The sequence below is a fragment of the Panicum hallii genome, chromosome 1 (genome assembly GCF_002211085.1).
Source record: "Panicum hallii strain FIL2 chromosome 1, PHallii_v3.1, whole genome shotgun sequence".
Lineage (NCBI taxonomy): Eukaryota > Viridiplantae > Streptophyta > Magnoliopsida > Poales > Poaceae > Panicum > Panicum hallii.
The window spans coordinates 9,504,045-9,517,463 of NC_038042.1; the positions used below are offsets into that span (position 1 = coordinate 9,504,045).

At 41.3% G+C, this 13,419-nt stretch overlaps 2 protein-coding genes across 3 annotated transcripts; both read right to left on the bottom strand.

The window, feature by feature from the left end:
• Positions 1–2,188: 2,188 nt before the first annotated feature.
• On the bottom strand, positions 2,189–6,665 carry LOC112879032 (zinc finger CCCH domain-containing protein 15). The gene is made up of 2 exons (XM_025943353.1): positions 5,661–6,665; positions 2,189–2,494 (listed from the first exon to the last, which is right to left on the bottom strand). The coding sequence occupies exons 1-2, from the start codon at positions 6,534–6,536 to the stop codon at positions 2,357–2,359; spliced, it is 1,014 nt and encodes a 337-aa protein (XP_025799138.1). The 5' UTR covers positions 6,537–6,665; the 3' UTR covers positions 2,189–2,356.
• Positions 6,666–8,286: 1,621 nt separating this feature from the next.
• Positions 8,287–12,212, bottom strand: LOC112878959 (probable protein phosphatase 2C member 13, mitochondrial). 2 transcript variants are annotated; one of them, XM_025943242.1, is made up of 8 exons: positions 11,756–12,212; positions 10,528–10,655; positions 10,351–10,449; positions 10,094–10,252; positions 9,716–9,802; positions 9,381–9,472; positions 8,952–9,026; positions 8,287–8,703 (listed from the first exon to the last, which is right to left on the bottom strand). In XM_025943242.1, exons 1-8 carry the CDS (start codon positions 12,049–12,051, stop codon positions 8,566–8,568), a joined length of 1,074 nt encoding a protein of 357 aa, XP_025799027.1. In that variant the 5' UTR covers positions 12,052–12,212; the 3' UTR covers positions 8,287–8,565. The 2 variants fall into 2 exon arrangements, with proteins under 2 accessions (XP_025799027.1, XP_025799028.1); XM_025943243.1 differs by having other exon boundaries at positions 8,293–8,703; positions 10,528–10,650; positions 11,756–11,779.
• Between the last annotated feature and the right edge of the window lie 1,207 nt (positions 12,213–13,419).

Consider the following 13,419-nt stretch of genomic DNA (forward strand, 5'->3'; position numbering starts at 1 on the left):
TCTTCATCTGTCTTTGGCACATGAGCTATAATTGAACATATGAGCCTCAACATAATTTATGCATTTCTTTAAATCTTGTCCGAAGTACACGTAGTTCAATTTATAATTACTTTTTATAAGCATGTGGAAAATTATTCAAATGATAGAAAATATCAAATGTGTTGAAAACTTCTTGAAAGTCCTACATTACAACCTAGAATTCGTCTATTAAATTTCCAAAATGTATTGGTGTATTTTAGATAACTATTTTTGCATGTTACTTCGCAAGGATGCCTTAATTAGTTATATAAAAATAAAAATAACTTTTTTGCATAACAAGTGGCAAAGTAAATTCCCACTTGTGAATAGGATGGTAAAGGTAAGTTTCTGTCCAAATTTGAGGTTTATACGGGTTTAAAAATATTATGAGGTATTAAAATCTCAAAGTTTGACTTGAGTTATAAGAAACTATGGAAGAGATGTATCCATTTGTGAACAATGTATGGTCCCACTTTATCAAAATTATTTAAATTCTTTAGGCAAGATTATGGACAAAAATATGTTATCACATCAATTTGTAGAATTTTCTGGTTAAATTTAGATATTATTGTAATTATTATGCAGTAATTTGCATATAGAAGTTTGAATTATCCCTAAAATACAATTGAATTTTTCATCCATATCTAGTGCATGGGCTAGAATGTAACACATGAGCCTAAATATACTTTTTATGCAATTTTTTTATCTTATTAGATGCATACATGGTTCAATATGAAATTTTCTCGATAAGCACGTAGAAATTCATTTAAATGATTGAAAATACCAAATATATTCAAAAATTCTTGAAACTCCTATATAACAACTTAGATGTTGTCTATTTTGTGTAAATAATGTATTGGGGGTATATAAGATAATTATTTTGCAAGTTACTTCAAAGGGTGCTTTGAAAAAGAAAAAGAAAAACAACAAAACGTGAAGGAGTGATAAGTTTGACTCGGATAACTCAGGCAACCCGGTTAATGATTGGGTTACGGTATTGCTAGCGTGAGGGCGTCCGATATCCAAGAAAAAGAATAAGATGTCCCAACCTAGCGCACTGATGTTGCGGTGGGAATTTTTTACATATAATTTTGTTACTATAGGTAGGAGTTGATGTTGCAGCAGAAACGCATTCCAACCTCAATGACAGATGTTGTGGTGGGCTTCTTACATGATTTTTTGTTGCGATAGGCATACGATGATATTGCAACAAGAGTTTAAGTTGATTATTAATATTGCAGTGGGAGTTCCAGTTGATTATTGATATTGCAATAGTTATTATAGGATTGTTTGTGGGTCGATATGTGATATTGCATTGGTGCTTTTTAGTATGTTTGAGATGTCAGGTGGTGTTGCAACGGTTGTTTTAGGATGTTGCATAAATTTATTTTAGACGTTTTGATAGTTGATTTGCCATGTCGCATCTTTTAATCTAATCGACTAATTCTATTTGTTTTCTTATTTTTAAAAAAATAGATAAATTTTTAAATGTTACAATTGTAGTTCAAAAATATCGGAATTATAATTTTAACCGTTGCAAATGGTAAGTGTTGATATTACAAAACTCTATTTCTACGTATTGTTCTTCTCATTAGATGTTGCATGAAATATAGTGTCACGTTGCGGCGGAAAATTTTTATTATAGAATTAGATGATGGAGTTATTTTTATATGCATTTTTTAGTGTTGCAAGTAGTGATTTTAAATATTGTAGTAGTTAATTTTTAATATTGTGACTGAGGATCCGACGAGAAACTTCACATCGGATGTCCGAGCGCTATAGTAGCCCCGATTTGGTTAAGGGGGCCGGGCCGCAAGAAAGGCGTGACCACTGATGACTGACAAGAGAACCAGCACCAACACGCGCATGCACGCTAGAAAGCAGCCTCCCTAGCAACTCTCCAACTCCGAGCAGCAGCAGCTGACAACCCGATTGCTACAGGATACTGGACACAAGGGATCCGAGGCACATGAGTTTGCAGGCCTGCCGCTAACAGCTTCCGGAGCCTGGCTCACCTGAGTTTTTCCACTTGCGGGGCACCGGCACACTGGCAGCTCAGCGCCGCTGCACCTTTGGAGCTTCATACTAGCTTTACATCCATCCAGGAACCATCTGACAGGCTACTTGACATGAGGGCATGGGACCACGTGCACACAGCAGCAAGCTGGGCTAGCTGAAAGCTGAGCTAGAGAGACAATGTGGTGATGCATGATACAGGTTCAAAGCTGGGTTTCTAAATTTCCTTTTCTTCTCATTTTTTCTGATGGAAAAAAAATATCAGAACAAAGCTATTACATCAACGTACAACAGCTAAGTTTGCATGGGATGCCTAGAGTTATCAGTCCTCATCATGCTGCTGCTGCTGCTGCTGCTGCTTCTTGTCCTGCGCCATCTTCTTGCGGATCTCCTGCGCGGCGTTGAAGATGCCCATGGTCGGCTTGTTGCAGACGAAGCACTTTTTGTTCTTCGAGTGGTGCTGAAACATTAAGAGAGAAAAGGTAGAATTTGTTAGAATTTGCTCTACCACAGGGAACATGATTAAAAAGCATACAAGTCAGTCTCATGTCAATGCAACACTATAATTTTGCCCAAACACAAAGTAGTTGTGCAAAGAGGACTTCGTAACTAGTATTCAACCAAAGCAATACATGATCAGCAGCTACAGATTCACATGTCCACTTTGATATTATAGTTTGCACGGATGTGGTCCACTTCTCAACAAATATTTCCACAAGAGGGCAACAACAATCCAATTCAACTGTCTGCTCAAGAAATAGTTCCACAAGAGGACAACAGCAATCCAATTCGACTGTCTAATTTCAAATCCTTAGCTCTATATCACGCATACACAGTACAGAATTCTCGACCTATGATTTTTATCCTCAATCTTCAGTTGTAACTCTTGTAAAATGAAATTTTAACTAGGGACTTATGTTTCATTTATCAATGGTCTGCCAATAAGTTCTATTGCCGGGATACATATACTTGACTGCAGTAGGCAGCTAACAAACCATTCCAGTTCAAATTCTTAACAATAGATCAGGTAAAGTCAACAATCAACATTTCCTAAAATATAAGGTTCGCCGATTCATTTATCACAGTCCCACTCCATAGATCACAAAAACTCCCGCATGTGATGCTTCTGGACTGAAACTACCAAGCTACTGCCATATCTGAATCACAGTAAAACTAAATTGACAGTAACCTCAATACAATCTCTATAAGCAAACAGTTCCATTCTCTAAACAAGCCTCCAAATAGCTCACATCACCAACAAAACACTAACTACATTACATCTTAAAATTAGTTTACACCCACAAATCAGACTTGATGTATTCGCCACCCCATGGGACTGGCTCACATGATGTAACGCTCCCAACCTCTCTTTATGGAGACTTCTGCACTTGGCCCTTGCAAGTTATATTGGATTCAGATCTTAACTGTTTGTACCATATGACTTCATGTTTGGTGTCTAACTGCTCGACTGGCATTCAAAAGAGTGCAGAGAGATAGAAATGCTTCCTAATAGACTTCCCTGTGCTTCTATACAGGAATCATACAATGGAGTGATATATTGAAAATTTCTGTAAATATTGTTCAGTGTTCATGTGATGTATTCTGTCTAATGCCTACTGTGCCTAATATCATTCAGGCAGGATTTTTTATCGAACGCACTCAGGCAGGATTCACCTCTATGTTGCTTGCCTCAGTCTACACTTCAGGGACAGAGCAGATGGTTACAACGGGAGTTTCTTTGAGCATGACATTTTTTATTTAGCATTGGATCTCGATCAGCAGACTATTCCTTAAAACCAATAATCAGAATGGCACTAGAAACTGTTTTTCTCATTATAATTCCTCTGGAGGAAGAAATAAAACAAAGTTCTTCTATGAGAATAAAACAAAAGGAAAGAGGCTTCAAGGTGGAGCACAAGGAAGTGGCCAACCCTTAGATGGTAGCCATGACTATTAATCAAATGCCGCTACTGATTAAAATTGTTGGATTTGACTTGCCAGGCTTAAGATCATTGTCCAATGGCCAGTGACTGAACCACCTTTCTTCTAAGGAAAGATGACCGACAAGGTGTCGAGGCAACCATCTCAAGGCTTGCGTGGTTGTATAGCCCAGCCTTTGTTTGTAACTAGAAGCTGTTTTATCCTTCTGCAAGGAAAAGAGGTTGCGTATGTAACCTGCCATCTGAGAATAGGTCACTACTCCTTCCTTACCCAAGATAATGTATGAGCCCTTGTCCCACACTAAGTGTTGGCCATCATGGGACCCAGGAAGGAAGTTCAAATGCTTCTAGACTGTGTGGACAGCTCAAAGGTAACTGCACTTTTGGGGGGAAAAAAATGAAGATCCACCACCTCTGGGAGTTAAAATGTGTCCCGGAAGTGCAGGAAGTGGAATCTCATGTGGGTTGGTCTATAAAAGTTGCTCCTAAGGAGCCTAATGAGATGGTGTTCCTACTTCTTTTCAGAGAATCAGCAGCGAAAGATGGACATCTCTAACAACTTATTGTTAAGTTGACAAAGCTGCATACATCTCTTGGTACTAAGGGACATGTTTCTAGATGGCATGATCGTGCTATCCTGCTTCACTTGTATTAGAGAAGCACAGCTAGCTGTACAGAGGCACTTGATCTACATGACGATGTGGTCTTGGTTGAGAAATCCTTAGTGAGCAGAACTGCCATGAAAAGTAAGGAGGAAAAAAATCCAAAAAGAATCCCAAGAAAGGGTAATGTTTCAACAGTTCAACTTGGGTAACAACTTGATGCAGTGTCATGCAAAAGTCTGAAGAAGCGAGGAGTTATTTGGTGGAGCATTCAGTACACCGAAGAAAGAGAGCAACTGATGAAGCAGATTATCCCTACCAATAGATATATCTTCATTATCTCCTTCAAAGTTTCCTAAATTTGTTAAAGTAAATCATATATTTATACGATTTCCTTTCACCCAATCCATCTGTGTATAATTCTTATCTTGGTAAAAACATTTCCTATTCTTTGAAGTGAATCCTTCAGATCAAAAGTACATGTTCCACTCCTTAAAAGAATTTAACTATTCAAGGAGCAAATTAGGAAGCACATGATACTATTGGTGTATTTGGCAGAACTCCAGTTCCAAGATCCACGGATAAAATAGAGTTTGTTGATAAATTAAAATGGTTTAAAACCTCTGAGTTTAATCCAAATAAAAACAAAATGCCTCAACTGAATACCCTCAATCTGCCCACAAATCCAGCTCCAAGAATTTCTGGAAATACGAATACATTCCAAAAATTCTTGAAGCCAGAGCTCTGTCAAAGGGCTTATTACAGACCAACAGTGATACAATCACACAACTACAGTTCTAGACAACAAAACTGCTAATCAATCACTTCATTACACAATAACTAACCTAACAAGCTTAAATACTTTAGTGTGACAATTTACTTAGAAAGGAAACATAAAAAAACTAGGAAAGAGACTCTATATCACACAATTCTAGTCAAGTAATAACCTTACTAAGCAATTTTGTTCCATAATCTTCTACATGAAAAACTAGTTGCCTAGCCGAGCAAACAAGTGATAAACCCATCAATTAAACAGATGAAAAGCATACGACATATAACGAAAGCTGGAGAAACTGATTCATACCTTCAATGCGCAGTGCTCACAAAAGTAGTGCTTGCATTTCGTGACAACCGGATCCACAAAAGGCTGCCTGCAAATGAAGCAGGCGAAGGGCAGGGCCTCATCATCGTCGTCGTCGTCCTCATCCGCTGCCTCATCATCACTCCCATCCCCACCTCCCATCGCAATGCGCCGCTTGCGGGCCTTTTCGGCCTCCTCCCACTCCTTCTCGAGCTGCCAACCGGACTTGTAATCCCCTCTGTCGTGCATGAATTTGCAGGAATCACCGTACCCGCAGTAGCCCGTCTCCTTGTAGTCCTTGCAGATGTCGGGCTGGTAGTCGAACCGCGCGGAGAGGCGGATGTGCGCGGAGGCCCGGAGCGGGCCGTGCGAGCCGCCGGCCTTTTCGCTGGCCACCGTGTGCTCCCGGCGGAACCCGGCCTTGTAGTCCGTGTAGCCGTGGATCCCCTTGTAGACCTCCCCGGAGGCGGAGGCGGAGGCGGCCCCGGAGGGGTTCTTCTTGAGGGCCTCCTCGGCCTGCTTGAGCTGGCGCTCGCGGATGGCGCGCGCGTCGCGGTCGAACTCCGTCTCCGTCTCGAGCGTGGCGGTGGCGCGGCTGTCCGTGGACTGGATCGTCCGGGACGACTCGTACTGGAACCGCCGCGGCTCGGAGGAGGCGTCGGCGGAGGAGAAGACGAGCTTGCCCACGGAGGACGGACCCTTCTTCGACCGCAAGGCCGCGAGGGCGCCGCCGCCGTCGTCCTCGTCGTCGGAGCCTGCGGGCGCGGCGGGGCGCTTCCGGATGTTCTTGGGTGGTTTCCTCACGAAGCTGCACAACGGCGCCGAGCCAGCGCCGGCCCCTGGATCGCCGGCGCCGCCACCGCCGCCGCCGTCGGCCATAGATGCGGTAGGGTTTGGGGCTTGCTCGGTTTGGATCGAAGCGGCACGAGGAGAGAGTCCGAGATTTGGGCTTCCCTCCGTCTCTGATCGGTGGACCCGTCCGTCGTTACAACTAACAACGCGTTCGTTTTCGTAGCACGAAGAGTGGGGAATTGGGGGAAGAAGAAGCAAGCAGAGCCGAGTCGGTTTCGCCGTGATCGTCGCCCATTTCGATTTGGGGTCTGGTGGGCCGGGCCCAGCAAGGCTCCCTCGGGACCCACCTGTCAGTGCCGTCTCTTCTCTTCGAATTTCACCGAATCACCACGTAGGCTTGTGGAGCGCCACGTTGTACAGCGAGCTGTGGAACTGAACCAAACAAGCAGAAAGACAGAGGCTGCTTATAATAAGTCATCCTTGCTCCCTTAGGCTAATCACAATGGGAGTTTCATGTCCATATTTCCAAAAATACCACGTCAACTTTGTAGAAGGATGAAACACCCTCTCTCAATAGAGAGTTTCATCTCATTATTTCATATGCCAACATACTACTTAAATGCTGCAAATAAATAACCAATAGAATTTACTCAATTGTGTGAAAATAAAACAAAACACTCTCAATGGAGGTTTCACACGGTTTCCAAGTTCTTGGAAATGGGTTAACATAGTTTCATCCTCATGAAACTCCATGAAACTCTTACTTCTTAAATGATGTGCCATGTCATCCAAATTACTGATGTGGTAGGCTAATTAATGTCATAAAACACCCCGTAAAACTCCCATTGTGAATAGCCTTACAAAGAAAGTTCGCTTTTTATGGAGATGATGATTAGTTTATGAGGACTCGTATATCTTAACAGCCTAGAACATAGCCAATTATTGCACAAAAGGTATTGTTCTGGGTTAAATTTTTTTAACTTCGACTAACCATTTGGTGCCATCTGGTTGTCTTGGTGTTAGAACTTCATGAAGGGGCGGATCTAGCCCTAGGGCATATGGGGCTAGGCCCTTCCTACCGTTGCTGGAAGTGAGCTCTCCTAACTAAGCCCCTCTATGAATTACAGCCATTAAAACTTGAAACAAGGAGCTAGAGGTAGAAGTAAGATTCTTTTTTTCTAGATCCGCCCAACTCCAGGTAGTGTTTTTATCAGATCCCAAACTTAGAGCGAGGCATAATGATATGGGGAGGTAAACAGACAGGGGCAGCTTTGATAACATTTGACAAAGATGAGGCCGGGTGTTACTTCAAAAACCATGCCTTAAAGCTTCCTTAAAAAAAAAAGAATGGCCTTAAAGCACTACGTCTATAAAAAACCATGCCTGAAGCGCCAAGCTCCTCCAAGTGTGATTCCATTTCCTAGTGATGGAAGTGTTGCTCGAATGTTTTGTATGCATAGCAGCACCTCAAGTAACCTTGAAGAAAATATCTGCAACACTGAAAAAGAACCTGGACTGGGGGAGAAAGAATAAGTAAAAGGTCAAGTACTATGTTTTGTCCCTCCTGTCGAGAGCTAGAATGTTTCATGGCATGATTGTCTTCCAATTCCCGTTCCACACAACAGGGAAGAGCTTCATAATAGTAATAGCTACGTTCCATGTAAAACTTGAGGAAATGTAGCGAAATGTCAAGTGGAAAATCTAATATGTATGTTAGGAGTCAGGAAGGCGATTTAACCGCACATAGTGCCCGATAGGTTTCTGCACTGGCTTACTCATCCCCTTCCCCTATTTCCTACGGAACACCGAGGGAAAACAGCTTCGAGAAGAACTGAGCTAACGATAAACACAAATCGATATATTATAAATTCATCAGATTAAAAATGTCTCTTACAGCGGTTGGAACAAAAATGTTTCCTAGAGGGCAACAAAGAATCAATGGAACAGTTCTTGGCAGTTGCTACATGAGTGATAAATCTGGGAGAAACCCCAACACCCGCTTGCAGGATAATAATAGCCTGAAGCAGGGTATTACCGGAAATCAGCCGCCCCACGCCTCATCCAGCTTTTGTCGTGGTGAAATTGGACCACGTCACATGTAATGTTGTCCGATATCTCATCCAGTTTTATCATGGTGAAACTGAACCACGATGCATGTAATGTTGTCGGCGCTGCCACGAGAGTAGGCGATCTCTGTCAGTTTCCGAGCTGCAGACTCAGCAGCATCTTCCAATTTCCCAAGGGAAACAGCTTCCTTTAAGAGAGAAGCATTAACATGTTAGTGCGATAGCTATAAAGTTAAGCAGAAATATGTGTCTAGTTATAGAGTTAAGCAGGCATATGTGTCAAATATCACAGCTGAGCATTTTGTGAGCAATACGAACACAACCCGAAAGCAAACAGGAAAGAGAGTGAGGCAATGCTTTGATTTGAAATCAAATAAACCATTGTATGCTTGGAAGAATTTAAGTGAACTGCAGAACATGGTAATATATTTATTACCTCATTTTCCACGACATCCCAGAGCCCATCACTAGCTAGAACCAGGCATTCCAGCTCCCCATTGACCTGTTCTTCCTGCAGTTTATTAGAAAATACTTCATTAATTGCCAAAGGGCAAGTCTATGGATGAAGTTCTACAGATCGATCATCAAATTTGCATGGTTGCAGCAGCTACCAACTGATGGATCAGCAGTAGTAACAACTGCATATTGATGTCTAATTTTGCTTAGTTCCAAGGCTTAATCAATAGATAAACTGTTAAACAGCATTCTAAATTAAGGTTTAGAAGTAAACAGAACGTGTAGTTTTACCACTTTAGCAATTCTACTACAGCAAAATAAGTAAAAACTGGCTTCCCCTAAAATAAATTGAAACACAACAAAAAAGAATACATGGAACCTTGCCATAACTCAAATTACAGTTTTATACCTGAATTTCAGGTTCTGCCACCACATATGGCTTCAGTAAACGATTGCCAAATGCACGGGACATTGCCAATACACCACCTACCCTCCAAGTACCTGGGAAAATGCCACATCAAGGTCTTACGTTTATCATTCGAAGAAAAAATGACATGACTTGAAAAATAAGGGTGCTCCACTATAACACTATGCAATACTCGTATGACTGTATGGAAACATAACATCTTCAGCTTCCAGATGACTAAAATGAATACCACAAGCCTTTTCCTACCTAACTTATCAACTTGAGCTGATACAAGCAAACTAGTCCAATGTAATAATGAATGGAGAGAAAATGCTTACCAGCCCAAATGACGATACCACCAGCATTTTCAATTCTCTTTCGCTCATCAATCCTGTTAGGTTTGTGATCTTCTGAAAGTGCCATAGCTAGAAAAACAAACAGACAAACTTTAAGGCACTTATCACAGGTGGCAAGGAATCAAATAACACGAATTCAATGAGAAACCGTATGAACCAAACTTTTCATGTACAGATATGCAAAGTGATCAGGGACTTGAGTGCATAGGTTGACTAGATATTATGTAGATATGAAGAACAGAATGATGCCAGATTTTGCTTCTTGATTTAGATTCCAGAGACCAGACTAGACATCGTGTGAAGGATGTGGCATGAAATACAAATAAGTTACTTAAACTACCTACTTCCAATATGCAATACCTTTGCCAGCTTTTGAAATAACAGCACGAGAATCACCAACATTTGCAACATACAGATGGTCACCCACCAAAACTGCAGTTGAAGCTGTCGAACCATCATCCCTAAAGGCACTTAATTCTGATTCCAAGAAATCTGTATCTGTTTTCTGATATGTTTCACCTGTTTTTAGACATAAATTTCAAGTCAATTTGTAGCAGCAACAAGAATGGCAACAGGAAGAGTCTACAGTAAAGCCTTATGAGGAAAAAAAAAGGTACTTATAGCAAGCTTTGTATCCGTCAAGAACTCAGGATGCTTCAGAAGGTTCTCAAACAAGTGTTCCTTCAAATACTCAGCAGCACGTGATCCTCCATGACCTAATGCACCAGATCTTGAGAGAAAAACGTGGTAGGCAAAGTACTACAAATTAAATAGGGCAACATTGGAGTCCATACCATCAAAAACACCAAACAGGCTAACAGCTTGTCCATCAACTTCAGTTAGCTTCACATCATAGAAATCCTCCATAGTAGCCCTCTTCCCTCTGAAACTTGAGTATCCACAACTCAGTTTACTATCTTCTCTGTCACAATTTTAGCATTGTGTTAAGCAAGGCATCATGTCAAACACCCAAGAAAGAATACCATAAAGAGTGCGTCTACAGAATAAACGGACAAAACAAAGGCATTCTTGTACAAAAATACATAATTAAATGTTCAAGTTATAAACTGTGTGGAGAATTGGAACCCATCATAACAAGATCACAAAGTAAACAATAATACAATATATGCAATATTTGGTGCAGTAGTATTTTTCAACAGAATGAGCTCTATTCATAGTGAATTAGTGATCACTACAGAATGGACTCCATACCTATTCTTCTTTTTAAGCTTTTTAGTTATATATTTTTGTAGCAGCACTTGGCCAGTCAAATATTCATACAGCATTCTTTATAATTTTCAATTTTTCTTTACAGTACTGAAATAGGATTGAGGGACCTAAGATAACTTGATTTGGGTAACTGTAGCTGGTTCAATCTTCAACCTCACAACAACCCCACCCATCACATATGCAAACAGATGAACACTGCCATTTGCTTAAAAACAGATGTTGAATTCTGATTACTTTAACCTGATTACCTGAGCCCCTACCAATGCAAACTTGTAAATGATACTGCTACCTGCCTACCTCTATGTGCAACAGATAGAACCACAGAAGCATCCTCGTGCTTTAGATGTTCAACTATCACTCAGACCTGATTCTGAGTTGCGATCATGAGAAAATATATATATACTTACATATGAGGCCATTAACAATGATCAACTTCCACATAATGTTTGACTCGTACTGTATTTCTGTTAGTTACAAATAAGAATGATCTATGCCAACTATCGCATGAGAGCCAGTTGGCACCTAAGCACTAAGGCATGGCACTAACCACTCGCACCCGTTAGACGGTACTAATGCCTGGTTAGGAATAGTAAAATGGGAGACGGCAACACATTTGTACCAACAAAAAGCACAAGGTACATTTGCATGTTCGGGTGTTCAAGCCAATATAGCATCTCATCTGCATGCTTGTTATTGACACCATCACACCGCAGGCGGCAAGCTATCCGTTGCGGAAAGGCACAACATTTCAATGCCGACAGCGAGGCCTCAAACCACACGCACATGCATTACCTCTCCCATCCGCCGCTGGCGTAGCCGCCGTCGTGCGCCTGGGGCACCGCCCCCGCCGCGCGTCGCTGCGGCTGCACCTGCCCCGCCTCCGCCGCGGCGGGGGAGGCAGGGTCAGAGGAGTCCAGCATCATCCTGCCCGCGACCGCCCGGAGCCCGCGCCAGCCGTATCCGTGCCGGAGCGTCACGCGCACATCCGCCGCCCGGCCGCACAGGACCCTGGGCCCCCGGCGCCTGCCCGCAGACGACGCCGCCGCACGCAGCACCAGCGCCCTCAGGAGGCTACCGATGCATACCATCTCATGGCTGCTGCCTCTCCGCGCGCTTGCCCGGGTGCCGCGGCCGCGCCCCGAGGCGAGATCCGCTGGTTTAATGGCTTCGGATCTGGGGAAAGGGAAGGCAGGGAGGAGGAAGCGGCGGGAGGGGGCGTGCTGGCCGGTGCCAGATTCCCCTGCGGCCTGCCTCCTCCCCGCTAGAAAAGGCACCGGTTTTCAAGGAATTATTATCCATAATAATATTTGTTGCGTTGCATGATTTCTTACAAAAACCTATGCCTAGATTAGGCAAACAGAGGAAAAAATATTGCATAGAGAAAGGTTGCAGTGCTTTAGGCGGTGATGTATGTAGCTGGCAATCCACTTTACAGCAATTTCGAGTATAAAAAACTTCATTGTTGCCGTCAGCGAGAATAAAATATGCGTGCAATACTGCCTTTGATAATGACAGATATTAACTTGAATTAACCATATAAACTACGAGGAAATGAACCACGTAATACTTTTTTTCTCAATGGTCGTATGTATACCTATATAAATATAACCTATTGTATCTTACAAATACTATATTTCTCTTATCTAATGAAACAACATCGTCACCATCCTTTTAGTTGTGCAATGTTATAAGCAGTCATCTCCATCGTGATCATCTGTCGTCTTCACGAGTATAAATGTGTTGTCGACATTGGGCAACGAAGAGTCACTTCTTTATTGCACTGCCCACTGCACATATATTATAAGTAGAACCTACTATATCTCAAAAATTTTAGATCTGTTGCTGAATATCTCATATCTGTATTTTTTTCTTAATGTCGTTTATTCACCAAATTCTACGATAAATAGACATTTCTTTCATCAAATAACCATGCATTTTGATCTAAAATTAAGCTTAGCAAAGAACAAAAAGCACAAAAAAAGTGACATAGGACTTTATCGTAGATATAAAAGCTATCCAATTATTTTCTTCCTTTTATCAGTTTTGAATTTTTAATGTTGTTTAACAACTTTTTTGCGAAATCTATCTAACAATCTTTGAGAAGAAGCATGCATCATATAATATTGCCCTAAGTAGATAATTTCAATTAAAATATCAATCTTTCTGTGATTCAGTTAATACTAATGTATTGATACTTTTATACATATTTTATTCAATATTATTCAATATGCTTTTTATATTTTCCTTTTTCACTAATAACATATGCCTTTGTATGCACGTTTTTCATCATTTAGGTGTTGGTTATTTGTTCCCCTAAGCTAATTTGGGAATGCTAATTAGCCTACAAGTGCAATAACATCTATTGAGCAAAGCAATATGAAAATCATATAAATGAATTTTAACTCAAATTATATGAGAAGAAAATAAAATACAGTACAATATGTAGAACAATCGAC